This window comes from Coniophora puteana, assembly GCF_000271625.1.
Source record: "Coniophora puteana RWD-64-598 SS2 unplaced genomic scaffold CONPUscaffold_2, whole genome shotgun sequence".
In the NCBI taxonomy this organism is placed as follows: Eukaryota; Fungi; Basidiomycota; class Agaricomycetes; order Boletales; family Coniophoraceae; genus Coniophora; species Coniophora puteana.
The window spans coordinates 2,165,099-2,190,932 of NW_006913054.1; the positions used below are offsets into that span (position 1 = coordinate 2,165,099).

At 50.7% G+C, this 25,834-nt stretch overlaps 6 protein-coding genes across 6 annotated transcripts; 1 reads left to right on the forward strand and 5 right to left on the reverse strand.

Moving 5' to 3' along the window:
- Positions 1-9: 9 nt before the first annotated feature.
- Positions 10-6,948, reverse strand: CONPUDRAFT_87787 (clathrin-coated vesicle protein; the record flags this gene model as incomplete). Its single annotated transcript, XM_007766654.1, has 19 exons — positions 10-275; positions 327-552; positions 609-765; positions 817-985; positions 1,040-1,165; positions 1,214-1,311; positions 1,368-1,789; positions 1,844-2,127; positions 2,174-2,405; positions 2,464-3,735; positions 3,792-4,160; positions 4,213-5,259; positions 5,314-6,021; positions 6,070-6,225; positions 6,281-6,340; positions 6,389-6,437; positions 6,493-6,713; positions 6,766-6,849; positions 6,904-6,948. The coding sequence occupies 19 exons, from the start codon at positions 6,946-6,948 to the stop codon at positions 10-12; spliced, it is 5,991 nt and encodes a 1,996-aa protein (XP_007764844.1).
- Positions 6,949-7,161: 213 nt separating this feature from the next.
- On the reverse strand, positions 7,162-9,111 carry CONPUDRAFT_118091 (Rft-1-domain-containing protein; the record flags this gene model as incomplete). Its single annotated transcript, XM_007766655.1, has 5 exons — positions 7,162-7,646; positions 7,697-8,066; positions 8,128-8,303; positions 8,354-8,596; positions 8,642-9,111. 5 exons carry the CDS (start codon positions 9,109-9,111, stop codon positions 7,223-7,225), a joined length of 1,683 nt encoding a protein of 560 aa, XP_007764845.1. The 3' UTR covers positions 7,162-7,222.
- Positions 9,112-9,505: 394 nt separating this feature from the next.
- Positions 9,506-11,232, reverse strand: CONPUDRAFT_135107 (FAS1 domain-containing protein; the record flags this gene model as incomplete). Its single annotated transcript, XM_007766656.1, has 6 exons — positions 9,506-9,991; positions 10,039-10,279; positions 10,327-10,415; positions 10,464-10,867; positions 10,925-10,996; positions 11,048-11,232. 6 exons carry the CDS (start codon positions 11,230-11,232, stop codon positions 9,543-9,545), a joined length of 1,440 nt encoding a protein of 479 aa, XP_007764846.1. The 3' UTR covers positions 9,506-9,542.
- A 452-nt stretch (positions 11,233-11,684) lies between these two features.
- CONPUDRAFT_48765 (V-type ATPase) lies at positions 11,685-14,062 on the reverse strand (the record flags this gene model as incomplete). The annotated part of the gene is made up of 11 exons (XM_007765911.1): positions 11,685-11,774; positions 11,829-12,348; positions 12,401-12,756; positions 12,811-12,831; positions 12,883-13,015; positions 13,064-13,215; positions 13,277-13,417; positions 13,469-13,570; positions 13,621-13,664; positions 13,714-13,833; positions 13,888-14,062. 11 exons carry the CDS (start codon positions 14,060-14,062, stop codon positions 11,685-11,687), a joined length of 1,854 nt encoding a protein of 617 aa, XP_007764101.1.
- Positions 14,063-14,440: 378 nt separating this feature from the next.
- Positions 14,441-18,062, forward strand: CONPUDRAFT_47291 (26S proteasome subunit P45; the record flags this gene model as incomplete). Its single annotated transcript, XM_007765811.1, has 12 exons — positions 14,441-14,456; positions 14,510-14,598; positions 14,684-14,765; positions 14,821-15,115; positions 15,176-15,721; positions 15,774-15,887; positions 15,939-16,137; positions 16,629-17,014; positions 17,073-17,363; positions 17,412-17,858; positions 17,909-17,956; positions 18,008-18,062. Coding segments are annotated over 12 exons (2,568 nt in total), but the record flags the coding sequence as incomplete, so codon positions are not given.
- A 270-nt stretch (positions 18,063-18,332) lies between these two features.
- On the reverse strand, positions 18,333-24,481 carry CONPUDRAFT_87791 (uncharacterized protein; the record flags this gene model as incomplete). Its single annotated transcript, XM_007766657.1, has 11 exons — positions 18,333-18,404; positions 18,450-18,904; positions 18,958-19,191; positions 19,242-19,320; positions 19,377-19,604; positions 19,654-20,015; positions 20,071-21,196; positions 21,249-22,390; positions 22,442-23,735; positions 23,801-24,265; positions 24,320-24,481. 11 exons carry the CDS (start codon positions 24,479-24,481, stop codon positions 18,333-18,335), a joined length of 5,619 nt encoding a protein of 1,872 aa, XP_007764847.1.
- Between the last annotated feature and the right edge of the window lie 1,353 nt (positions 24,482-25,834).

Sequence of the window (25,834 nt, forward strand, 5' to 3'; positions counted from 1 at the left end):
GAATGTCTATCAGAACGACCTGAGAGATATCTGTGGTTTGGCAGCTTGTTGGTTTCCCTGTCCGTTACCTCCCAGTGCTCGGCGGAGAGACTGCTCCAAGGGCTCTCGGGCAGAAACATCAAGATGATTAGTTGCTTCTTTGAACGCATCCGGCGATGATGTAGCAAAACTGAGCAGCTGTTTCACAGTGATAGAATGTAATGGGCTCAGCGTTGACTGAGAAGGTCGCAAACATAGAGTCATTGTCGGCAATATGACACCCAACAAGCGAGATCCTGCAATGAAACTATGAGCCAGCCATAGTTTACACGATAGCGTCAACTAACGTTTGTCTTGTGGCAGGGTTGAAATGAAAGCGTTGAATGTCTTCCATGTCTCTTCGACGGACGTCAATTGTTGCTCATTCATAAAGCTTTCGTCTGCTTTAGGAGAAAGCCTTGCTATATACTCTATAAGTCCAGGGAGGAGGCTGCGACTCGAAGCTCGCAACAGCTCATTCTCAGATGCAGCGATCGCCACAGTTTTAGCGCAATGCACAGCAATGAGTGCCATCTAGAGGTCAAGAGAATCAGTTTCAAGGTAGTCACGTAAAGTTGATTGGTATATACCTCTTCACCCTCGTCAAGTTTCTGCGTGATGAGGAAAAACAGGTGTTCGACCACACCACGAGCGACCTTGATAGAACGAGGGACAATGGTAATGATAAGGACTGCAGCCAAGAGATTACTTTTCACTTTCCGAGTTGATATCGCGCCCTCTCGTCCGCTACAACGGGTTAAGCAAAGTTATGCGGGGATTAGTAACGATACAACTAACCGCATTTCATCTACGTTAAGAAGACAGGAAGAAAGGAGGCCATATATGAGTTTGCTGTATACGTCCTTTGCCTCTGGGGATGAGTCAATAGGAATGGATAGTAGTGCCTTCAAACATGGCAACAAAGGTGTGTTCAGGTCGAGCTCGCGGGTTTCATCTTTCAGTAGCTCTGCAATAAAAGTCACCAAGCGGCATATCAATACGGGCTCAAAGCTCAGCTCACCTGCAAAGAGCATGCAAGCAACACCGCGAACGTCTTCTCGTACACTTCCGCTCAAGGTCTTAGCAATGGTCTCAAACGTCGAAAATGCACCGTTGATCATCTTCACAATATTGACAACATCGCCTTCTGTTGCATGTTCAGAAGAGGAACTCATACAGGAAGCGAATGACGTACGGATGGAGGGCATGCTGGAAACTTGGACGGAATGTCGGATCATATGTGCGCATATCTTTGAACAGTGCATCCGGATAGAGTCAGGGGGGAAGGCCTCACTATTATGGGGGCATGTGTGCATTATACCAATGGTGCACTGCATAATAGAACGTACGATCCATGAGAGCCATCATCAAAGGACATCACCAAAGTCTGTAGGACCTCCGTGAGATAGAGAAGGGTGCCTGCAGGCTCTACCATAGCAAGACGGTTGCAGAGGCTGATGAGTTCTTTGAAGACTGTTGGTTCTAAGAGCGCTTTGCCTGAGTACCGGGGGCTTGCAAGACACTTCAGCGTTCGTAGAGAAGCTATGGAGATGTCTTCGTGAGATACTGAGTCAGGAGGGGATGTAACTAATGCTTCATAGATTATTCCTAAAACTATGAAGAATGTGGGCACTGGTTCGTTCGTGTTTCTGGCGGGAGCTGCTGGCGTAGAGTCAGTTTGACCCGCCATTGCGTTCAGCATGTGCTGCTCGGCCTCTTCCATGTTCTTGCCGACCGCTTGCAGGATAAGTGGCCAGGCACTGTTATAGAACTTGACACCATTGTGAGTCATCTCACTGCGCTCCTATACAACGTCATGACTTACAGGTAGCAGTACAACCTTCCCAAGTTGCGTGTAAGAGGAGTCCACAACAGACGACGTGTCATGGACAAATTCCGAATCAGCACGAATCAGCGCGTAATCTCGTAGACAGGCAACCCATTGAGGTGCGAGTACAGAACGATAGGGCCGTATGACGTCTTGCAGGTATAGTTGCTTGGTGCTAGCGAGCTCCAACTGCGCCCAAGCAGCAAGAACGGAGATTCTGAGCATACCTGAGGCAGTCGGGCTCATGTCAATAAGTTTGCCAACGGAAAGGTTGCCAGCCTCTACAAAAGTGTTAACAATGCATACACCTTACTCTGACAGACACACCATCAGTTTGCTCCAAGGCAGACGTTAATTGCTTCAAAATTCGGCCCATACGTGAGACGTCCTTGACGACGCCGGAGCCGATGAAGACTGCACAAGCATCGATCGCAGCAGCCACGATCTCTGGCGATGAATCAGCAGAAAACGCTGGGGTGAGTGCAGCCGCAATAGGAGCTTGGTGCTGCTCCAGCAGGAGTGCCTCTGGATACTCTGGATCGGGAGCACTGCGAAAAGTCTGGACATATCTTAGTGTCTTTCGCCACTCTCGTCAAGTCATCAGGATGGGGACCTACCTCAATTACATCCTTCAGTACAAGTAACCCTTCCAACCTGATCTCAATGACGTATGCTGCTGAAGCGGTAAACGCCATCTTAATCAAGTCAGGAAGCCTCGAGACTAGAAGCCCTCGAGTCGGAATCTGGAGACGTTTTGCGAGAAGTAGATCTATATGCTCCATGCGACCTGAGGTTGTGACGACTGTACAGATGTCGTGAAGGCAATGCAAGGCAAAAAGCTGCGTTCTCCAGCGAGAAGTAAGAGCAACCGGCCCATCTTGACTACGACTTGAGTCCTGAATAGACACACTAAGCGACTGTCCCTCATCATCCATCGACGTGTTGTTGGTTTGCAGCATCTGCTGAGAGGCAGTTGAACGCAGCATGATCCGCTGACAAAGGTCAATCCATGCAGATGGGTTGTGGATTGCAGTCTGCTGAAGCCACGAGCTAATAACCTCTCGCACCCCGCCAACGGAAGGGTCATCATCTAGCATAGAAAACAAATCTTCTACCATACGATCACCTCCGAGCTTTGACATCTCCAGAGCATCTTTCTGTACAAGCTGATATAGAGCATCGATGGAAGCTCGTTTCAAAGGGCGCCTGGAGGAAATTAGGTGACTCCTGAAGTACTTCACGACTTCTGGGATATCGAGATGCTCAGGAGAAAACATTAGGAGGTGTTGGATGCATTTGATTGCCTCGATGGATACCATTTCGTCTAGATCAACAGTGAAGCCATTGACAAGATCCAGAATGAGGGTCCTAGTTCGTTCTGATTCGTGCATATCGGGACCCAACACGGTAATGATTGCGTCGACAATGCGACAAACTACAGGAGATGCCTGGAGCTCGCCGCTCATATTAGCGTTGTTTAGAGTGCCTCCTTCGGTCTCATGGTGCTCTGACAAGTAAATCTTCAACATCAGAGTCAGAGTGGCTGAGATGAAAGGTGAGAACGCCAAGTTAGCCGCGTGCACCACGCGTGCTAGAGCCACTAAAGACCAGAAATGCACTAGTGGATGAGGATCGTTACTCAAAGACATTAAGATATTGACAGTTGTCTTGAGGAGGGGGCCAGCTGCAAGACCACCAACATGGGAGTAGATCGCACCAAAAGCAAGAGCACAGCCAGCCCGACCTTGCGGGTCACGCTTATTCACGACGTGATCTACCAATGTCTTGGTCTGATTCGTCAGGAAAGCTGTCCCAGCGACGTTGGCAAGGCGCCCGAGTGCTTCACTGCTGGCCATCCTCAGGCTAGAGTCCGCATCTATCAGTATGTCCTGGAGTAGAGTTGCAGTCAACATTTACTGGTCCTCTTTAACACGCGCTTTCTTACCTTCAAGAATGGCGCCAACACCGAAGTGACTTGTGGATTTCCTAGAGTCTCCTTTGCCTGACGATAGTGAATCGTCGTCGAAAGGCGTAAAGTCTGTAAAATGGCAACCATTATGTTAACAGTCATGGCGGCCTTGCGGCCTGGACTTTTCTCTAGCTTTGGAGACCGTAGTGCCTCAACCAGCCCACTGATTACACGAGCGGTGGAAGTCACATCTTGCAGAGGGAGTAGTTGAGAGAAGAGAACGATTGCTTCATCCACGACTCCCGTGGTGGGCGGCGGGATGTCCAATGCCAAAACTTCCTCGAGAGTCGGTAGGCACAGCGACAATGGATCGTGCTCACATGCGCCTAAAATGGGTCTTCGAAGCTAGCAGCAATGCATTGAGCAAGGTACGGAAGGATGTTTCATGAAAACCTACCAGGAGGGTTAGGGAACCCTCGATGAGCTCGTTACCTTGACCGGCCTTGTGAATGTTCAAAGCCGCCTTATTGGTATCTACATCTTCTTCGTCGACTAACGGTACGGTAGTTACGCCATACGCAAAGCCATCAGTTACTTGCCAAATTGACGTGAAACTGCCAGAAGAAGAGGCGATCGCTGCCTGCATTGCAGAACCTAGCATACGCCCTTCAGGATTGGCAAATATTGTAGTCGCAGACTGCAGGAGACTTGACTGAGTGGACTCAGTGACGGTCGATAATCCAAGTGCTGTGAAGCACTGGTATATTCTGCGCCGAAGAGCCGCCTCTCGCGCGCGAAGAGAAAGGCCTTTTTGCTCCAGGGAAGGTGCTTCACTGTCCTCAATCGACTGGGAGTCGAAACTGTTGCTGAAAGCAAGAGCGTTACTAAGCAAAGACGATACTCTTCTGCCGACGTCTAAAGTAAGCAGAGTGGCGTTGTGCTTCAAGAAGCACAAGATGGCACCAAGAGCACTCTCTCTGACATGCAAGAGGAATTCCCATTCCGACGGACTACGGTTCATAGCGTCCTTGCTTGTTGCCTTCGGTAGAGCATTTCGCCAGAGAACAAGAAGTTGTGGTAAATGAGGGCGAACAAAATTCGGTCCGAGCAAATTCAGCGCAGCAATTAATGTCCAAGCTATCTCAACTTCGGCGCCTGCGATACGTACGTCGTGTTCGCTAGCGCGCTTTAGCAATTGCGTGGCCGTATCGAGAACATCAGTGGCTGCATCGAAGGAAACGTAGAGGGGATGGAGGGGTATGATAGCCACTAATGCTGCGAGCCCATACGCGTGACCTAGGGCACGCTTGTCCACATCGGACGGAGCAGCTAGCGACTGCATAGATTCGATGTCTCTTCGTAGCAAGTCCGCGACCGAATGCATTGCTTTCTGCAACCGGAGAGGAGTGGAGTGGCAAAAACACCGCAGAGTCCAGCTGGCGTTAATGCGGACGGTATGGCTTGGATGAGACAACAAGTTCATGAGAGGGTCAAGAATGGCATCCTAGCTCGTGAGTTAGCCAGGCAAAGAATAGAGGAAGTTTAGGTAGCAACACACCTGCAGAGGTGGTGGGGCATTTCCCAGCTGTTGAAGCAACGCAGAAACCTCTTGTAGCGCTAATGTGAGAATCAGGGAGCTTGGCGAGGTTTGGCCAGGCATAAGAGCGGGCCATTTCTTCAAATAGGCGGAGCTCAGCTCTTGAATAGCAGCGATTTGGCCTTGTTCGCTCAGCATCCGGACAGCTATCAGTTCCCTCAAAATGACGCCGACAGCTTTGCGAACAAAGAGTTTATCAAATCTTGTGGCAGACGATTTCGAGCTGGAAGCGATCTCCGTCATGAAATGACTGACAATGAGAGAATAATTGGTCTCAGCAAACTCAGAACCAAGCTTTTGAATCAGAGCCACGTAGAAGTCAAAGATACTTGCACGAGACTTGCGAGACGTCTGGTTCTTGAGGAAGTGTGTCGACAACTGCGAGAGCATCTCCGAAGGCGTAAGCAGTGGTTTCTTGTTTTCCGCCATCGCATGAGAAGGCGTGGACTCTTCCGCTGCATCCTCCCCTCCCTTCTTCGCTTTCGGAGGTTCGGGGATGGGAGCCGACCTTTCAACTTGAGTAGCTGCAAGTAGATGTCCCACCAGCTGGGCCAAGGCTTGTCTAGTCAATTGATCTGCATTCTCTCCACTTCGGACGCAAAGTGTGATTGTGGACTCGACATCCGCCAACGTTACGAACTCTTCAGGGGTGTACATGATGGCCAAAGCCTATAGATGAATCAGCGAGGGCCCTCACCCAGAAGTAGGGTAACGCACGTTTGCTGCAGCTCGTTGAACTGATAGTGCCTTGTCATTAAGCGCGTTCTTCAGCTGCTTGATCACATCTTTAGCCGTGTTATCAGGGAGTGCTTTCCGAGCTGTCTCGAGTGCTTTGCGCATAGAAACCAAGGCATGATATCGTATATGAGGTGACTGCGACAAGACTTAGATCAAGGTGGCTTGAAACCGAAACTGAGGAGAGTCATACGCTGGATGATTTCAGTGTTTTCTGAACAATGACGGAAAGCTCCGCCATGAACGACATGTGCTGTCAGATGATCAGCAACGTAGACAGATTCTGTTCGGAAGGTCTAACATTAGAACCAAAAGCCAGCATAAGTGCTCCAAGTGCACTATAGGCTGTGCTTTGTTGTATCGTCAGCTTATCAGAAGGATAACCGATAGGAACGATGTGCGCACATCTTTGTCAAGTCATTGGGTGCCTTCACATCGCCCGCAATCTTGATGAAGGTCTGGAATGTGTCGAACAGGCTTCGCGTGTCCCCTCGAGTGTAAAGTGTTACATAGCATTTGACTAGAAGATCTCTCAAAGCACGCCCAGGGGGTGGATAAGGTTGATTTCCATTGACAACTTTGAGTAATGTAGCCTCGATCACTTGCTGTTTCGCGTTGACCTCATCCTATCAAAATGGCCGTCATGCAGCGCTCGAGATCAACTTCAATGCCACTTACAGCGTGAACAGCTTTCAGAGCCTTCTCAACATATGAAACCCATTGGAAGAGATAAAGTTCCCCATTATCGCCGGTAAGTTGCGACTGGGCACGTAGCGGTTAAGGATCAATGGCCATACAATGCGTAGATGACTTCACCTCGTCGATGTCGTCAATCACCGTCTCCGAGCCCTTCGCGAACATCCTCCTGCAGTCCTCAGAGCCCTCAGTTTATGGAGAACGAGTAATGAAGCCGTTAACACGCGAAGGGACACAAAAGGTCGTCGGGTAACCGGTCGTGTCAGTATGTGCGCGCAGCAAGTTACAGAGTAGGACGAAATAGCCCCTGAACAATCCTTCGGTTATCTCCTGACTCAGCACATTCACATAAACAAGTAATATTGTAAAATCGGTGTCGGGCTAGCAATATGTAGAGTCACATCGGAGTATAGGGAAGTTTCATGAACAGACATACAACCTAGTCCTTTTTATGGTGTAAATAGCTCGACCTAAGAGAGGAACCAATTAAGATCCACCACGAAGTCAAACATAAGATACCGAGTACACCTCCAAGTGCTATGTGACTAACTACAACACGGGAAAAGACAGCTTGTCGCCCGCTTTCTTCAACTGCTTTCATGACAGCGGCGCGACGTGCATAAGTCTCAATCAAGGTATATGAGAGCCACACCATGGCCACAAAATATTTATGAGGCAAGGCAGCTCGCCAGTCGAGAGGCCGACCTACGTTCAGGAAATAAGAGCTTGTGAACTCCAGGGCATAGACGATGCGAGCGCTAAGGTTGATAATGTTGGCATAAACAAGAGCAGCGTCTCCAAAACCCAGGGAATATAGGGTTATCGCTGACGAGATGTAGACTACCGAAAAGGCAATCATCCAGCTGAGGATATTTCAGAAACCCATCGCAGTTGAGAACGTATGGACACTCACCGACTCTGGCTCCTGACCTGTGAAGGAGTCATGACGCTAGATAGAAACGCTTCTAACCCTCCGTTTATCGCAAGGAAAGGGATATACCACACCCAAGCAGAGAGCACCTGAGGGGCACTAGTCGCGAGGTATTGTGGAGGCAGCAGCACATGCAAGGCTATGGGCAAGTATGAATGCCCAAACACGAGTACCAGAGCGGAAAAAGCAAGCTGTACAGAAATCAGCGTCATCAAAGCACTCGAAGCGTTTGCTGAGTCTGATTCTCGCTGAGCTTTCGCCTTGGAAGTATTGGTTTCTGAAAGCAGCTTGGAAAAGTACAGTCGACAAATTTCTTCAACAGGCTGAAATACAATCCGAGCAACCAAAGAGCCTGATGTGTTCGGACGTGTCAACTAATTCGGCATCATAAATGCATTGTTAGATGGACGAACCGTAGTTCACAGCCAGTGCGTAACCACCCTGACCATCGAGGGGGCTCCACCATGAGACAATGACCTTGTCACCTTCAGTCAATAGGTGCTTTATTAATGAATGATACGTCATTGAAAGCGCGAGCTGGAGGGCCTCGGTATTGAAGAAAGATGAAAACTGGGCCGTCGCCGATTCTCTGAATAGAACTTAGCGAATGCTAGCGAGACGATTGGAAAGACGGCGAACCTTGGGAAGATGCCAGTCAATCGCACAGGCCAAAGTTGAGGCCAACCCAAGCGACTAGAATATGCCACAACGACAAGGACACTGTACGCAAGTTGCCCAAGCCCGAACGCAAGCAAGGCGAGCTCACCACCATAACCACTCCACGAGTCAAAAAGCAACATGCCACAGGTTGCAAGAGATTTCCCGGTTATGCCGAGGCCTTCTGCGCTAACCCTCACACTGGTAAGACCTTCTCCCATAGCCCTGAAACATTTAGTTGAATGAGATCAACAAATGATGACGGCTTACTGGTTATGCAGAGGCTCGCTCATGAGCTCAATAACTGCAGCAATAGCGTATGTGAGGACTGCAGGTTGGAACAGTGCTTGGGACTGTGTGTCTTTGGAGGCCGCGAAGATGTATGATAAGGTGGTAACCGCAGCGATAGGGAGGCCGACGACCAACGGAACAGAGGCCAGATTGAGAGCAGCATTGTAAGGGCGAGAGTCGTGATGGGGGGAAGTAGGTTTCTGAGGCCAAGCTCTGAGCAAAGCGTTGCGAACACCCTCACGACTGAGGAAGAGGATGGTGCTCAAGATGAGCTCGAACTGAACAGCAGCCGTTCCATAGGCTTCGGGAGATGCATAACGGAAGAGAATTTGATTGAAAGCGAATGTGGCAATACGTGAAAAGAGCTGGAGACCAATGAGAGATGAAACGGAACGCAATGAGGCCTTTCCATCCAAACGGGCAGCAGGGGCCCGCTCTGGAGTGGACATGGTGTATGTTTCCTTTACCGTATAGGACTACAGTAGAACTTGCTAGCAAGGTTGCTTCAACTCAATGCTAGGCGCTTAGCCCCTGAGTACAACGACTGTGACCATTGATCTCATGTTGTCATTAGGCAGCTATGTATCAAGACGCCCTACTAGCATTTGTCACTGACGGTCAGAATGAATGACCATGCCTTCAGAGAACGCCTTGATGAACTCCAGAATTCATGTTTACTGATATCGTTCATCCGAGTAAGCTGGACAAACGAAAACAAAGTCATCCAAATGTCTGTTTTGGAAGCCCGAACACTAAATATCTTACAATCTGTAGTACGGCTACTGTACACGGCTTTAGCATGTGGTCCGCAGATGTGTACGTTTGATCTACGCGGATGAAAGGGTTCAGCTGATGTGACTGGAACTACGGCTGAAGACTCTCAAGCCTCAAGAGCCCATTGAGGGAGCCATTCCTCCCAATCATCCCAGCTATTCTCACTGGCCGCCTGACCCTCTCCTGCCCTTGGGTCCAACAGTGTGTCAATGACGTGAAGAGCCCCGTTCCTTGCAGGGATGTCATATGTGACGACCAGCTTGCCGTTCACATAGAACTTAGTGAAGTGGTACGACGGCCCCGGAATCGAAGACTTGGTCTTATATCGGGCGACTTCGACATAAATCTCCTTGCCCTTCAACAGCGTGGGCAGTGTAGCATTGTAAGAGTAGACAGGACGAGGAAGCCTGGGTCTGAATAGCTCCGCGCCAGCGTCAGAATCGTCGACGACATCGTAGGGAACCATAGCTAGCTGCTCAAACATAGGCTCCGTAAAGTCGAAGGTCATCTGGGGGGGAGCAGCTTTTTGCTTGACATTCTGTTCGTGAAAGTAGTCTACAAGCAATTAGCACGAAAAAGCTGGTTACATCTTTGGCACATACCTGAATGGAATACAGTGTTGGGTACGATATGGTATTGTAGAATCTTTTTGAGAGCCTTTTCACCAAAAGGCGAGAACAGGTAGAGCTGAAGTTTCTTCGGTAATATCTGAAATGCGGCTGAGGTAGGAACAAATGCAGTAGTTGCGGCGGCCCCCATGAAGTTTCCTTTGCCTTCGCCCGCGTCTTTCGTGTACCAGCGATCAAGCGCACCCGTCAAATCAACGCGCTGAACAGCAGTAGTCTTCATATCCATTAGTGCCTATTGCTCAACACTGGGAGGCAACGCACCGCATACGAGAAAATCAGAGGCACCAGGAAAGCCTCCTGAAAGATAGACGGGGGCGGGAGCACTGGAAGGTTAACAAAGTGGATCACTCCTAACCGGATGTAAGTAAGCTAACGACTGTTGAATGAGGCAAACTGACCATTTGTCGCCATAACATCACGTCTAACAATGTCGACCACCTTGTTGAGGCGTAGCCTCGGCGGGATATTGTCGGACTGTACTGAAATGCGCAGAGGCTTGTAGTCCAAAGAACCGTCGGAGAGTGTCAAATTCGTCGCGTACGTAGAGTTCTTGGTTAAATCGTGAGCCACAAGTTTCTCTGGTATGATATTGTACTCCAAAATGCGCCGAACAATTCGAGCGAGGGATTGCTTTCGTTTATCGTTTTCGAAACTGCAAGGAGCTTTATTGAGGTCCTCGGCATTGACGATGAGCCTTCCGAGGTCATAGCCATTGAGATTCGTGGGACCATATGCATAGTCCTCATCAACGTCAGGGCGCTCAGAGGGTAAACCCGAGTTAGGAACGGCAAAAAAGGTAATGCTGAAGGTGGTGTCATCGAAAGAGAAAAAGAGAAGCAAAGACACGCAAACGACTTACTCCGCGTCATGATCATCCAGACGCGCAACCACATCGTCATTGAGCTCAATAGCCTTCACCAACCGGGAAAACCTTTTACATCCTTAGCGGGAGAGTCAGCGTATCATGTCACTACCAACTAACCTCTTCTGCGACTTGAGGGTCTGATATATGGTACGTTCTTGGGACGCCGACGCCCCTATACCGTTGTCAAAAGCTCCTGAAAGAGGCACTTGTAGCCCGTGAAGATCCCTGGGAGGAGCAGAAGCTTGTGTTGCTAGAGGGGCAGAAGCCCATACCAGAGGAACGAGGAGGTGCAACAGTTTCATTGAGGGTTCAGAAGCAAGCAAACGATGCCCTGGGGTTGCTCTTCTTATAACCTGCTATATGACCCAGCGGAGAATGGACGCCCTGCTCAGCAGCCATTCGCACATGTTAGGAGTTACTTCATACATTCATCATAGAATGACGTACCTTACCATATAGTGTCCGATCCGATGCTTGAACCTATAACAATCGGTGATTCCGAACAGAACAATGTAGCTGTTAGACTGTCAGTAGCAGTCAATGTACACAAAAGGCTTGTTAAGCTGCAAGGGGCTCTTCGTCGTGCGTTTCAAGAACATGGACGTCACCCTTGGTTAGATGGAACGTGCTGGAGTGCAGCTGGTCCGTCTCGTACAAAAAGACAAGAATAATCCAGGTCAATAGCAGAAAAAAAACTAGAATTAAAATACGTTATCGGAGACAGAGGTTGCAAACCAAACGAGGAGCGAACGGTCTATTCTACCATTTGACGGAACTGCTCTTGGATCTCCGTGTGAAGGGCGTCCAATTTCTGCTGAATTGAATCCTGGCCTTGTGATGGAGACTTATATTCACATGAGCACCCGCCATTCATCGGTGAATAGGACCGTGAACATACCTCGAATTTCATCTGCGACAGCTTGAACATAAGATCGCTAGCGGAGTCCTTGATCTTCGAAAATGTGAGATCGCCCTGCACAACAGCCTTTTGCGCCGAATCGTGGAACGAGACAAAGTTGCGAAGCATTGCGCCTGTCTTGTAGAAAGGGCAAAAGCGATCGTATTCACTTATGCCATTCTGTTGCAGGAAGTCGTCTTTAAGCATTCGCGCAACCTCGAGCGTGATCTTATCGTTCTCTCCGAGAGCACTCTTGCCAACGAGCTGGACAATTTCGGCAAGGTCTTCCTCCTTCTGGAGAATCTCCTTTGCCTTCATACGCAGCTCCACGAAGCCCGGTGCCGTGTTCTCGTAGTAAGGTTCAAGCACCTTAGTATACTTGGAATACGAAAGGTTCCAGTTGACGGATGGGAAGTGCTTGCGTTGGGCCAGCTTCTTATCCAAACCCCAAAAGACCTGCACAATACCGAGTGTTGCAGACGTAACCGGATCGGAGAAATCACCACCAGGAGGGGACACGCTGAGGTGACCATAAGGGGCCAGAAGACGTTCGAGCAAGATGAGACACTCACGCTCCAACGATAGAGACCGTACCTTGCCGCTGTGGGCTACCGAGGCAGCTGACCTTGCCTGCTCGCTCATAGAAGCTAGCAAGCTTAGTACCAAGGTATGCAGGGTAACCCGAGTCGGCAGGCATTTCAGCGAGACGACCAGAAATTTCACGAAGCGCCTCAGCCCACCGGGAGGTGGAGTCAGCCATCATGGCAACATTACTGCCCTGATCACGGAAATATTCTGACAGGGTGATACCGGTGTAGATGGAGGCTTCACGAGCGGCGACAGGCATGTTGGAGGTGTTCGCAACAAGAGTCGTGCGTTTCATGATAGGTTCTTGGCGATCGCCAACTTCCATGGTCAAGGTAGGGAACTAAAACACTGATGTCAGCAGAATGTTAAAACACGGTGCTTTGCATAAGCTTACCTCCATCAATACTTCAGCCATCTGACAATGCCAAGATCAGTTCACGTTCATAAAGAGATAAGAGCAATATACCTCATTTCCTCGTTCACCACAACCAACGTAAACGATGATGTCGCTGTTAGAGAACTTGGACAAGGCTTGGGAAATAACCGTCTTGCCACAGCCGAAAGCGCCAGGAATGGCGGTGGTACCACCTTGTACGCAACTGAATTGAAGGTCAGCGACAGATAACTATGCAATGCCGTGAGCTTACGGGAAAAGAGCATCCAGGATTCGCTGACCAGTCAGTAAAGGGAAATCGGCGGTTTGCTTCTCGGTCACGGGACGAGGAGCACGGACGGGCCAGAGCTGCATCAGCGTGTGCTTTGTCGTCTTCCCTTGGAATTCAGTCTCCATAACCACATCCTATCGCAGAGTTTAGCCAAACATACACAACTAAACATGATCTTGACAAAGGAAGACTAACATCAACCGCATAACTACCTTTCTCGGCAATGTGCGTTATAGTACCCATTGCGCGAGGTGGCAGCATGATTTTGTGGTTGTTAATGAGCGAATTCTCGTAGACTCCACCGAAGATATCTCCTCCAGATACATGGTCACCGACCTACGGATGCGTGAATATCAGACGAAGGCAGGTGGCTCGCTGGCAAGCTACCTTGAAGGAGGTAGGGGTGAAGTCCCACTGGAGAGATCGATCAAGGGCTTCGGTGTTGATACCACGGGGAATGTAGATGGACTTGGAGACTTCTTGAATGGCCTATTGCATCTCTTGAGCAAGAGTTCCCCTGATTGACTAGATTCACTTACGCGAAGAGGCCGCTGAATACCATCAACAATGTTACCCATTAAGCCTAGTGCGCGTTAGCAAGTGTGATTGTGCATGGTACTGGGAGAACCGACCTGGACCAAGTTCGACACTGAGCGGCTTTCCTGTGCGCATGACAGGATCGCCGACAGTGACACCGGACGTCTCCTCGTAAACCTGGATAGTGGCCTTGTCGGCCTCGATACGGATGACCTCTAAGCGATCAAATGACTGAGACGCGTGAATCTAACATTGGAGTGTGGACGAACCTCCGACAAGTTCGTCGTGACCGACGCGTACGAGCTCGTACATAGCTGCGCCGGTCATGTTCTCGGCGACAACGACGGGACCGGATACGCCATAGACCTGGCCGAATCTTGATTCCCTGTCCTCGTCTCTGATCTTTGGAAGATCGCGCTTTGCATTCTGAAGTGCGCCAGCCATGGCGTGGTATTAGTCACTCGTGTGTGAGTGGAAGGTATCTGCTGTCGGTTGTGTTTGCAGACAGCGACTACGACTGTCTGATGCTCTCCCAGTCTCGTTCCTCAGTCAGGGCCTTGTGGCCGCTGCGACCTAAAAGCGGACTTTGAACGCCCGCGGGAAATCCCGACGCGCGCAGCCTGCCATTCCTCACGTGGCTGCTTTCTCGAATAAGCAGGTCAGCGCAAAGGGACGCGTCACTTCTGGGCCACAAAGATACCGCGCGCTCTTCATCCCCGTCCTCCTCATATCCCTCCGCGACAGACAATCAGACATGCCTCCGAAAGCGTGCGTCGCTGAACATATTTCTCCTTCACCACAGCTGACTTACTTCTCATCTCCAGTGACTGGGAAAAGTGTATGTACACACCCAGACCGATGTCTAAATGCACTCCTTACGTTCGTGTGCAGATGACAAGAAGGTTGACGAGAAGGAGGAGAAGATTCAGGGTACGGTGCTATTGCTAACTCACATGTCGTCTATCTCACCTCATCCTAGCGTTGACTGAGGATGACATTCAGATCCTCAAGACTTACGTATGCATACGCTGCATTCTCTATAGATCATAGCTCACTGTGCTCCAGGGTCAAGGTCCCTACGCGTCCAAGCTTAAGAAGATTGAGAACGACATCAAAGATGTGCAAAAGCGCATTGATGAGAAACTTGGTGGGTTCAGATACCTTCCTGTTCTGTGCGATCAGTAGAATTCACCCCTGTTTAGGTGTCAAGGAGTCCGACACTGGCCTTGCTGCTCCCAACCTTTGGGATCTCGCAGCCGACCGCATGCGCATGGGCGAACACCCCCTGCAGGTAGCCCGTTGCACCAAGATAATACCCTTGGACCCTAAGAAAGCTGAGGCTGCTCGCTCTGTCAACCCTGCTGGAGCCGCACAAGGTCAAAAGGGCGCTGACGAGCAGGACCAATACGTCATCAACATCAAACAGATTGCCAAGTTCGTGGTTGGTCTGGGTGAGCGTGTCGCCCCGACCGACATTGAAGAGGGCATGCGCGTCGGGTGAGCTTAGTCAATTGGTCCATGCATCTTTGATATAGTGTTCCTAACCCGCTATTGTAGAGTAGATCGTACGAAATATCAGATCCAGATACCCCTACCGCCCAAGATCGACGCCTCGGTTACCATGATGCAAGTCGAGGAAAAGCCCGATGTCACCTATTCCGACGTCGGAGGCTGCAAGGAACAAATCGAGAAGCTGCGCGAAGTGGTGGAGACACCGCTTCTCTCCCCAGAACGCTTTGTGAAGCTAGGTATCGACCCTCCCAAAGGTGTCCTGCTTTTTGGACCGCCTGGTACCGGCAAGACCCTTTGCGCTCGCGCTGTAGCAAACCGAACAGACGCCACTTTTATCCGTGTCATTGGCTCTGAGCTTGTCCAGAAATATGTAGGAGAGGGTGCCAGGATGGTCCGGGAGCTGTTTGAGATGGCACGTAGCAAGAAGGCGTGCATCATTTTTTTCGATGAAGTTGATGCCATTGGTGGTGCTCGGTTTGATGACGGAGCGGGTGGTGACAATGAAGTGCAGCGGACTATGTTGGAGCTCATCAACCAGCTTGATGGTTTCGATCCTCGAGGGAACATCAAGGTTCTGATGGCCACCAACAGGTAAATTCAAATTGAAATGTTCCATTATGACTAGTGTCCTAATATGCCACAGGCCTGATACGCTTGATCCTGCACTCCTTCGTCCGGGTCGTTTGGATCGCCGGGTGGAATTCTCCTTGCCCGACAACGAGGGACGGGCACACATATTGAAAATCCATGCACGAAGGTGAGAGCATCCTGTGATCCCATGTGCGAATTCACTACAACTCTGCGTTAGTATGTCTGTGGAAAGAGACATCCGTTTCGATCTGATCGCCCGTTTATGCCCTAACACGACGGGTGCTGAGCTGCGGTCGGTGGCTACTGAAGCTGGTATGTTTGCCATTCGGGCGCGGCGGAAGATGGCTACAGAAAGAGATTTCCTGGATGCAGTCGAGAAGGTGGTTCGGCAAGGAACGAAGTTCTCCTCCACGTCAGTATCCTTAGTTCATTCAAAGTGGGTTGGATGCTGAATTGTTCCACAGGCCTCTGTACCAGGTGTACAACTAGATTTACCTTATATTCAATCCGGCATCGTTACCTATATGGACATGTAGCAGCATCTCACAGTTAATAAATGTGTTCATAGCAGATGTAAGACGTCAGAAGTTCGAGCGATTGCAAGATCCGGTTTTGCGTGTGCCAATTGCAAGGCATGCAAGGTAGGACGGGGCTGTCAACGGATGCCAGTTCCGAAGGGAACCCTCACGGATCCGGAGCTGTCGTGGTCCGCAATCAGGAACGCGACATATGACGCTGCAGATCCGAGCGCTCATAATCAGACTTAGTCGAGTGACTCGAGTCGCGTATCCGAGTCCCTAGAGCTTCAATGAACCACCCATTCAGACGCGTTCCTCGAATTCGCTGTCGATCCTCAACGTTAACAGCCAGTACTTCTGGTACTTCTCTCTCTACTCGCGGCTACCAGGTCCGGAAAGCACCAGAACCTCCTTCGGCTGAGCTCGCCCAGCTGCTCGCCCATCATGCTTCTCACCTGCCGCTCCCTCTCACGCTAACAAATCTTGTGGCATTTGGCCAGCCGCTCACCGAACAGTCTATCCTCAAGTCTGTTACCTATGTTCTCTCTGAGATTCCTCGCAGACTCGCCACGCGCGTTCGCAACCTCGAGGCACTCCCGTTCATCGTTGGCACAAACCCTTACGTAGCTAAGACCCTTGCAGCCTACAGAGAGAGCTTTCAGCTCATTGCAACACATCCTCCCGTCTCGTCTCTCGAAGAGAATGCCGTGTTCACCACCCAGCTCGAACAGCTAGTTGAAACCCACCGCAATGACATCCCAACCATGGCAAAGGGGTATGTCGCTACATTGCTCCCCTTTAGCATACTTTCTTTAAGGCTAAACCTCCTTCAGCTTCCAAGAATGCTCTCGTTACATGTCACCCACGCAGATAAGCAGTTTCCTTGACGGTGCCATCCGAAACCGCATGGGCGTACGCTTGATAGCAGAGCAACACATCGCTCTATCCAGAGCTCTGGAGCTCTCCAAAGGAGATTCCTCCTTCCACCACGGTGTCGTCAACATGCACTGTTCTCCAGCAGAAATGATAAGGATGTGTGGCTCGTTCGTCAGTGAGCTATGTGAAGCCACCCTTGGAACAGCCCCGACTATCATGATCAATGGACACCCCGATGCCACCTTTGCGTGCGTTCTCTGCTTTTCATGAGGTCATAAACGCTGACGAACAAGCAGATACATCCCTGTCCATCTTGAATACATCCTCACCGAAATCCTCAAGAACGCGTTCCGTGCCACTGTAGAGCGACACCACAAGCACCATGGGTCGGCGTCCTCCAGACCGCTCCCTCCCGTTCAAGTCACGATATCGCCATCTCCGGGCGAATCCATTTCTTCACCATTCCTATCTCTGCGGGTCCGGGATCAGGGCGGTGGCGTCTCGCCTGCCAATATGGCGCGTATATTTTCTTATGCGTTCACAACCGCAGGACGCAACGACCAAGATGAGGATATGGGAGGTCCTTATGCAGCTCAACACATCGGTGGGAGCGCCATGATCGATGGCGGAGGGACCTCGGATGGAAACCTGTTCGGAGAGATCACCGGCAAGGGTGTGCAGGTTGGCCTCGGAACCATCGCTGGTCTGGGATATGGGTTGCCAATGAGTAGGCTTTATGCAAAGTATGTGAGCTCACAAACTAGCCTCTTCCTCTTTAACAGAATATTCGCAGGTACTTCGGTGGCTCCTTAGACTTAGTCTCATTGGATGGATGGGGTAGGTCATCAAATCACTCCGATGCAAAATATGATTCATGTTTTCTTTCAGGAAGCGATGTTTTCGTGAAACTCAGAAGCCTCGACTCAGCTGGTGATGCAGAGATTTAGGGTACTTAGCTTCGTACGCAACGTTCGTACGCAATGGTCATGACCAGAGATAGTCCTCAGACAGTATAAAAGTAATATGAGGTCCTTTGGACAGGTTTTAGTGTGTGTAGCTAACTTACGAAACGTTGTAAATAAGAGACTAGTTATATTGAGAGTGCGAGCATTATGGTGAATATGCAGGGGGACGACATGCAGAGAACAAGGGTAAAATACAGCTGACCAGGGTATGCTGAGAAAAAAAGACCAGCTTGCTCAAGAAAAATCTACTAATTACTGAATTTCCAGACGAGATGTGTGAGAGCAAATGTGGGTGGGATCATCTAGTGGTACCCGACGACTATCCTGATGTTAGTATCCATCACTCTCCACAACATTACAATGACGTACCGAATATCCGCCAAGAGTCCGACTGGAGTACTGGGAAGAAATGCCATGGACCTGCGACGAGCGATAAGACCGAGAAGACAATCCTGTCGTTGCATGTACTGGAGTGGCTGGAACACCTCCACCTGAAGTTGCAGTGCGCGAGCTCCGCGCTGTCAGCGGTGTCGGTGCACTGATCAGCGACTTCTTTGGCGTCTCAGGGACTTTCGACTTCGATAATAATGTCTTTGAAGGGGCGGGGGAGGGAGCTATCTTGGACTTGCGTCCACCACGGAGGAAGGGGTGCTGAAGTGCTGCTTGAGGTTTCATACGCCTCTCTGGATCCCAAATTAGGCAGCGTGCTACGAAGTCGACGAAATCGTCATCTTGGCAGCGTAGGACTTGCGTCAGACTCTTAGAACCTGGTCTTCGCCGACGACCTTTGGAGTTAACCACAGGAATTGGCGAACCGTTCTTGTCTGGACAGGATTTTGTTAGCACAAAGTTGAGGTATGTTAGCGCGCGTACATACCAAAGAATATGCGCTTTCGTGAACTGCGATTGATGAAGTCCTTGTCTGGGGTCCCAAGAACCTCCATGATGCAGGAGAGCTGCTCCTGCTCATTCTCGCCAGGGAATATCGGGAAACCGGTGTAAAGCTCAGCTAAGATGCAGCCCAAACTCCACACGTCGATCGCCATCGAGTAGTCCATGCCCAGGATGACCTCAGGTGAACGGTAGAAACGACTTTGAATGTATGTATAAACTAGTTGACATCAGACGATGTCGAGAGCCACGAGTACTTGTGATACTCACTCTTTTCGTTCGCAAAGCAACTGCTCCCAAAGTCAATGACCTTGATGCCGCTTTTCGCTGGATGCCGAAGGAGTACATTCTGAAGATTAAAAGGTAAGCTTAGAACTTGTGCTGATAATAATAATAAAAACTCGCCTCGGGCTTCAGGTCACAATGGACAATCCGATGGTGTCTCATCAGGCAGAGAGACATCACAATCTGGCTAGTAAAGCGTCGAATGAGGACAGTCGTGAAGCCCGCGAAACCGTTGGCCTTAATCAACTCGTAAAGATTGATACTGAGTAGTTCCATAGCAATGCACAGGTGATTCCGGAAATAAAAATGTTCGGTCATCTTGATGACGTAGTGCTTCTCCTCGTGATCCTACAGAGACAATGAGAAATGCAAGAGAAATGCATAAATTATAACATACCCATTTCCTCAAGTTGTCCAAAATCTTGATTTCGACGAGGGCTTGATGATGGAAGCGCTTCTTATTCCTAATAATCTTGATGGCAACAGACTGTCCAGTGCGATGATCCCTGCAATTGAGTACTTGTCCGAAAGATCCTTTACCAAGGATATCAACGACCTCATATCTATAAGCCAAATGATCACCGTTGATAATCTGGTAGTCGCCACGGTCGTCATCATAGCCATAGTTGTTGGTCGGGTGATCCGGAGAAGCTTGTTTCTTTCCACTACCAGCACCAATATAGTAGACGTAGTCGTAGTTCAATACCTCCTCCCTTTCGTAAGCGGAGAGGTGCTTGGCGTCACTGCTCTTTAGCAGAGCTGCAGAGTCAAATATTTAGTCTAATCAAGATAATCTTGGTTAAAATACACGAACCATCAGGTGTCCATCCCTCTTTAGGAGGAATGGGCTCGGGGAACTTGAGTAGCTCGTCAAGTTCAGCTTGAGTGGCGCCATTTGCCATCTTCTTCGCCTGCTGTCGTCTGATGTACTGAATCATCTCTTCATCACCAGCCAACTCCTCTTCGTCAACAGAGCTTGGCACCGGCGATGGCGTGGACAGAGATTGCCGACTGGACGATGGTGTCCCAGCCATGGCTCGATGCACGCTTGACGTGGAAGAGTTATGGTTCGATGAACGAGAAGTAGGGAGAGAGATCTTAGGGCTAAGCAACTTAAGACTCTTCGATGGAGACAGTGCTGAGAACCGATGTGAATGGGCCTCCGCAGGCGCAGTGTTTGGTGCAGATGAAGGAGCAGAAGATGTAACAGACCCTGCGGATGCTTTCCGAAGCCCAGTAAACGACACAGATTCACGATTGGGCTTCCGAAGAGCTGTAGCTGATGACGGACCAATGGATTGCCGAGGCGTACGAGTAGAGGGTGCAGCTGTGACCGTTGTAGAGGGCGAGACGCGCACAGATTGTCGGTGCGACGTGCTCCCCTTAGCAAGCGATCCAGTATCAGCGGGCTCCAAAACACCAAATTCGTCCGTAGAATCAACAACAGTAGGCGAGGGATCAGTCGATGGAGCGGTCACGCTGAGGCTGATGCGCCTGCTAACAACTGTCGAACCACCGTGGGTGGGAGAACCTGCTGCGGACGTCCGGCTAGAGATCCGCGGAATCTTGGTCGGTGTTTCCTTGACCAAGTTACTCGCAGCATTGTACATAGCTGATGCAGGGAGGCTCGGCTCCTTGAATTCCCTGTCCTCTTTCTTCGTAGCTGAACTGCCAACAGTTGACACAGACGGCGACCCTGCAATGGTTGGAAGCTGGTTACGACTCCGTAGCGAGGTGTCAGATTGCTTCTGCATAGAGCTGGCGGTCTGTAAAGTGACGCGTGAAGAGGTCGCCCGAGTGATGGTCGAGGAACTGGAGGCTGAAGCGTTAGATCTCAAGCTCGCAACCTTTTGTGCAGTGGTGGCAGGCAATGCGTTCATGTGCATCGGTGGTAAATTTACCACAGTGCTGGGCTTCTTTGAGTCCGTGGACGACAACGTCTGCGGGAAACAGTAAGTCGAGTATTAATTTCAGTGAAGTCGTATTACACACCTTGCCCCGTCTACGACCAATCAGCGCAGAGATCCTGCTCTCGCTCCTATCCCTTTCATGCTTCGACTTTTCCTTCTCTCGGTCAGAGTCCTTTGCGCGGCTTTCCTTGCCCTCCTTCGCGGAATCGCTCTTGTCTCCGTGCAAGCTCCTGCGGGAGCTCGAGCCCTTGAGCAAAGACGGGAAGCCTAAACTAAGCCCCATCTTCTTCTGAGCTGAGCCGGGAGCGACTGGAGGTGCAGCGCGGCTACCTGTCTCCTTGATAGGTGAACCGCCGTGTTTCGTGCGGGTGCGAGGAGAAGGAAGGCTAGGCACCGAGGACTGACTTGGCGAAGTTGATGTTCCAGATGCATTCGGGGGCATTTGCATGCTCTGCGAAGAAGACCGATGGAAAAATGGTATGGATGACGGCGTCAATCGTTTGCTTTGATGACGACGTACCGAAGAATTCGGACTAAGCGGACCATTCCGCGGCGCCGAAAGCGCAGCATTTGTGTCGTTGCTCGCGCTAGAACCTGTTCCACTCCGACTGGGTAACCGATCAGGCGTTTTGCCTGTGGATAAAACGGCAGGGGACTTCGGCGTTCGCGCTGAGCCTATTGATGACATGGATGCCAGAGAAGCGTCGGATTCCATGGCTGCACGTTGACGGGTCGGCGACCAGGGATCTTTGGAAGAAGCGGGCGGGGACAAAGCTTGCTCCTTGGAAGCCGCCTTCCGTAGCTGTTGTCCAATGGTTGATCGAGGACTCAGTGGGAACGTCGGAGATTTGGCCTCTTTCTCCTTCATTGATGACATAGACGGTGAGGTGGTAAGCTTGATGTTTAGTGCATTCGAAAAACTCCACTTTTTGGAAGGAGTTTTGGTCACATGCGTCGCACTGTCAGAATGGGATGCATAAACACTGCCGCGTTTGCTTGACCCACTCGGCTTCGACGTAGCGGAGGGTGCGTCAGACAGGTTAAACACTTGCGGGATCGCTTCTTCCGAAGTAGCTGGAGGAAATGCAACGCCATGAGAGGAATGTGTTGGGGACCGATAGGCTGATAGGTCCTTGGGCAAAGGGGGGACGGGAGGAACAACGTTCTCGTCCATGATCTCCCCTGCAGCGCCGGCAAAAGAAGATGGCCTATCCCGTGTCGTATCTAAAAACATCCTTGAATCACTGTCATTAACACTGTCAGGTCTCAGCTTACCCGCACCGCTGGAATGCCGTCCGGATCCGGGAGGTGTTGAGATGGATGTTGCACTAGTAGCAGCCGACAATGAGACCGAATCATGAGAGCTTGTCGGGGTGCCCGTATAGTTCGTGGACGAAGCCGAACCTCGCTTTGGAGTAAAACTGAGGCGAGTAGCGGATGAACCATGCTTCTTTGTTATCTTCTCAGCGCCCGATGAGGTGAAGGCTTGATCGTCACTGCTAATTGCAGCAGCGACGCCTTCCTGGGACACGTCCGTCACCGACGATATAGCGTGATGACGTTGAACATGATCCTTTGACTCCTTGTCTTTCATGCTGCTCCTACGACTTATCTTTCCCGTTGCTTCGCTCGCCACGCCTTCCCATTGCCCAGACTTACTGGTTACGCTGACAGGAGTACCAGGGCGGCTGAGGCTGGATGGACGGCCAAAGCTGCCCACACTAGCACGAGGGCGAGCGGTCTTGCCAGAGAGACCATCCAACTTCCACAAGGCCTCCGCGGTGGCATCATCATTCATTGTTGACCATCCCTCCTGGGTCCCGCGAAGCAAAGAATGAGCAACTTGCTGGGTATGATTTGAATGTAACGAGTCCTTTGATGATGAAGAGGGTCGGAGAGATGGTGCATGGGTTGAAGACGTAGAAGCTTGGCGAAGGAAAGTCTTCATTGATGTATTTGACGGGGATGGTGGGAGATGCGAGAAATCAGTAGTGTGGACACGGCGGGACGAAACCACTTCAGTTGTGTTTGTGGATGATGAACCCGCAGAGAGCTGTCGACCGTGTGCATGCCGCTCTTTCCCAGAACTAGAGCTGCCACTGAGGTAACCTGGGCCGGAAGAACCCTTGCCCGTGCCAGCCATGGCAAAACTATCCCTCTTCCTATCTTTTGCCCTCTCCTTGTCCCGAGAAGCGCCTGAACTTGAAACGCTAGAGTTTAAACTCCTATGCTTGTGCAGACCCGACGCCTTCTCTTCTTTTCCCGACGACTGTCTCTCATGATGTTTTGCGACTAGAGAGCCAGACTGATCGAGCTCAAACTCATCGGACGTTCGCTTCTTGGCCTTGCGTAGAGGAGTAAAGGCACTTGGAGGCGCTGCCGGAGTCTCGGGAGGAGGCGTTTCCGGCGGCGGAGGTGGCAAGAAAGCAGCAAGCTCCCCGTCTTTGGCAAGGTAGTCAACAGCCGGCGGGGAAACAACTGGCTTGCGAGGATAAAGGATCTCTTCGCCTCCACTTTCGTCGCCTGCGGAACGTTTACTCCTGACCATTCGAGCAGGCGGAACTTTGTCCTGCTCCAAAGTAGAGATTCATGAGATACGGCTAGTTGAGAAAAGCCATAAATGCGATGCTTTACCTCTTCCTTTTCATCCGACTCTCCGTCAATGGCTTCAATAGTCCAAGGACTATCTGGGCTATCTCTCTCTCTACCGTTGTCAACTTCTGCACCATCATCGACTTTGAGCTGTTCCTCAACACGTCCTGCGGAGGGTAATGGAGGGTATGGTTCATCATTGCCGTGGCCGAGCACCTTTGTCCATCGAGGCGTGGTGAGGTCGCCTACGCCCACAAGGCCCTTCCTGTCGATCGATGCAGGATCTTGAGCAGGCGTCATTGGAAGGCTGGGCACGTAATTATCTGGCGTAATGTTCAATAGGCTGCGTGGGTCAGGAAGGGGAGGTGCGGGTGAGTCGCTGGGGGAACGTTCGCCAAAATAATAAGGGTCCAGGGACGAGTTGGCCGAGTTCGGACGCGACACGTTTTCCTGGCCTCTAACCTCTAGTGCAGAGTCATTTGCATAATGAGATACGTGCAAGTGAGGCTAAAGACGGCGAATTAGAGGATGGAATGGAGTGGAGCGCGAAAGTAAACATGCCTGGTTTGCGTGATTGACAGGACGTTCAGCGTGTCGTTTGGAGTCTTGGGCTGGAACTTCGCGTGCGATGGTGGTGGAGGTCGTCTGGGCGACGCGATGGGGAGACGCCGTGTCAAGTGGGAGACGGTGGGAGCGCGGATCCGAACTTGAGGGAGCAGACATTCCAAGACGAGGGCGAAGGGAAGGAGAGAGCTAAAGGAGAGTAGAAAGGTCAATGTGGAAAACGAAAGGGAGCCGAGGCGATTAGGCCTGAGCTGCAAGGCAACGCGCTGTCTGTGTTCGTCGTCGTTGGTTGAGTCTTGAGGGAGAATGCGTCGTCGTTGTCCACGACGATGGACAGAGAGCGGACAGAGTCTTCCCGTCTGTCACCCTCAGGCGTCCCGCAAGGCGTGGCGCGGATTTTGGGGAAATGGCAATGGCCGAGAATGTTGACTTCTATTTGCACACAGTGGCACCGAACGTGCAACAAAAACAATCGGCGGTTGTCCTTATATTTGAGCACCACATTCGAACGTCGATGGCTCTCATACAGTAGAAATTATCCATCTGAAGCTCTGCCTGCCTCACCCGACTAAAATAAAGGCTTGAAAATGTGATGCCTCTAGTACAGTTGTTGTAAGTTACGTGTGTTTTACTGCCAAAATTACGTCAAGTTCGTAAGCGGTATGATGCATATATGCATTTCAATGTCATTGCACTGCGGACGTCGACGGACTAACCTGATAATCCATACTTCAGCCTCCTAGTCGAACACTCATCAGTACCAAAGATGGTTACGCCCGGGACTTTAGCTTCATTCCCCAGTGAGGCCCGAGGGCGGCTCTCGCCGGATAGATCACAGTGACTGGGATACTTACCAGAACGGTCAACTGCAACAGGGTTAAGTTATTCGCTCCGTACATACCGTTCTTACGGCCCATAACACCGAACCCGCGTGGTGACGTGCGCATTGATACTTACCTTATGAGGGTCTTTCAAAGCGACCAAAGGAAGGCTGGATTACGGAATAAAGACCGACGATGAGATAACTAATAGCGTCACGCCTGGCACGAGGGAAACATGTTGCGCATGGGTTGCAATTGAACGTACGGGCGCCCGTATGGATATGGGCAGAGATATTATTGGCTGCGAAAAGCGAGTAGTGAGCGTGGAGACGCTGAGACAGACTTACCCCAAACGTATTGTGGAATTGATAACTTTGTGTTCATCTCACAGTAGCTATATCCAAAGGTGTAACCATCAGAGCGAGAAAGAGGAACTGGGAACAAGATTATCAAGGGATTATGGGCGTCAATATATCAAGGACGGATCCGCGGATGAGGGGCTTGTGAAGGGGTGATCGGTTAAGAAGGGGGCGAAGGCGGTGATGCGGGGTGTGCGGAGGATGAACTGTTCTTAGTCGCGGTGTTGGAAACGAGACAACAGGTGCGCGGAGATGAGAACCGGCAATTAGAAGGTGTGCCGGACGACGATAATATGGCATGGCACGTCATGATAAGGGCCGGAAGGTACACA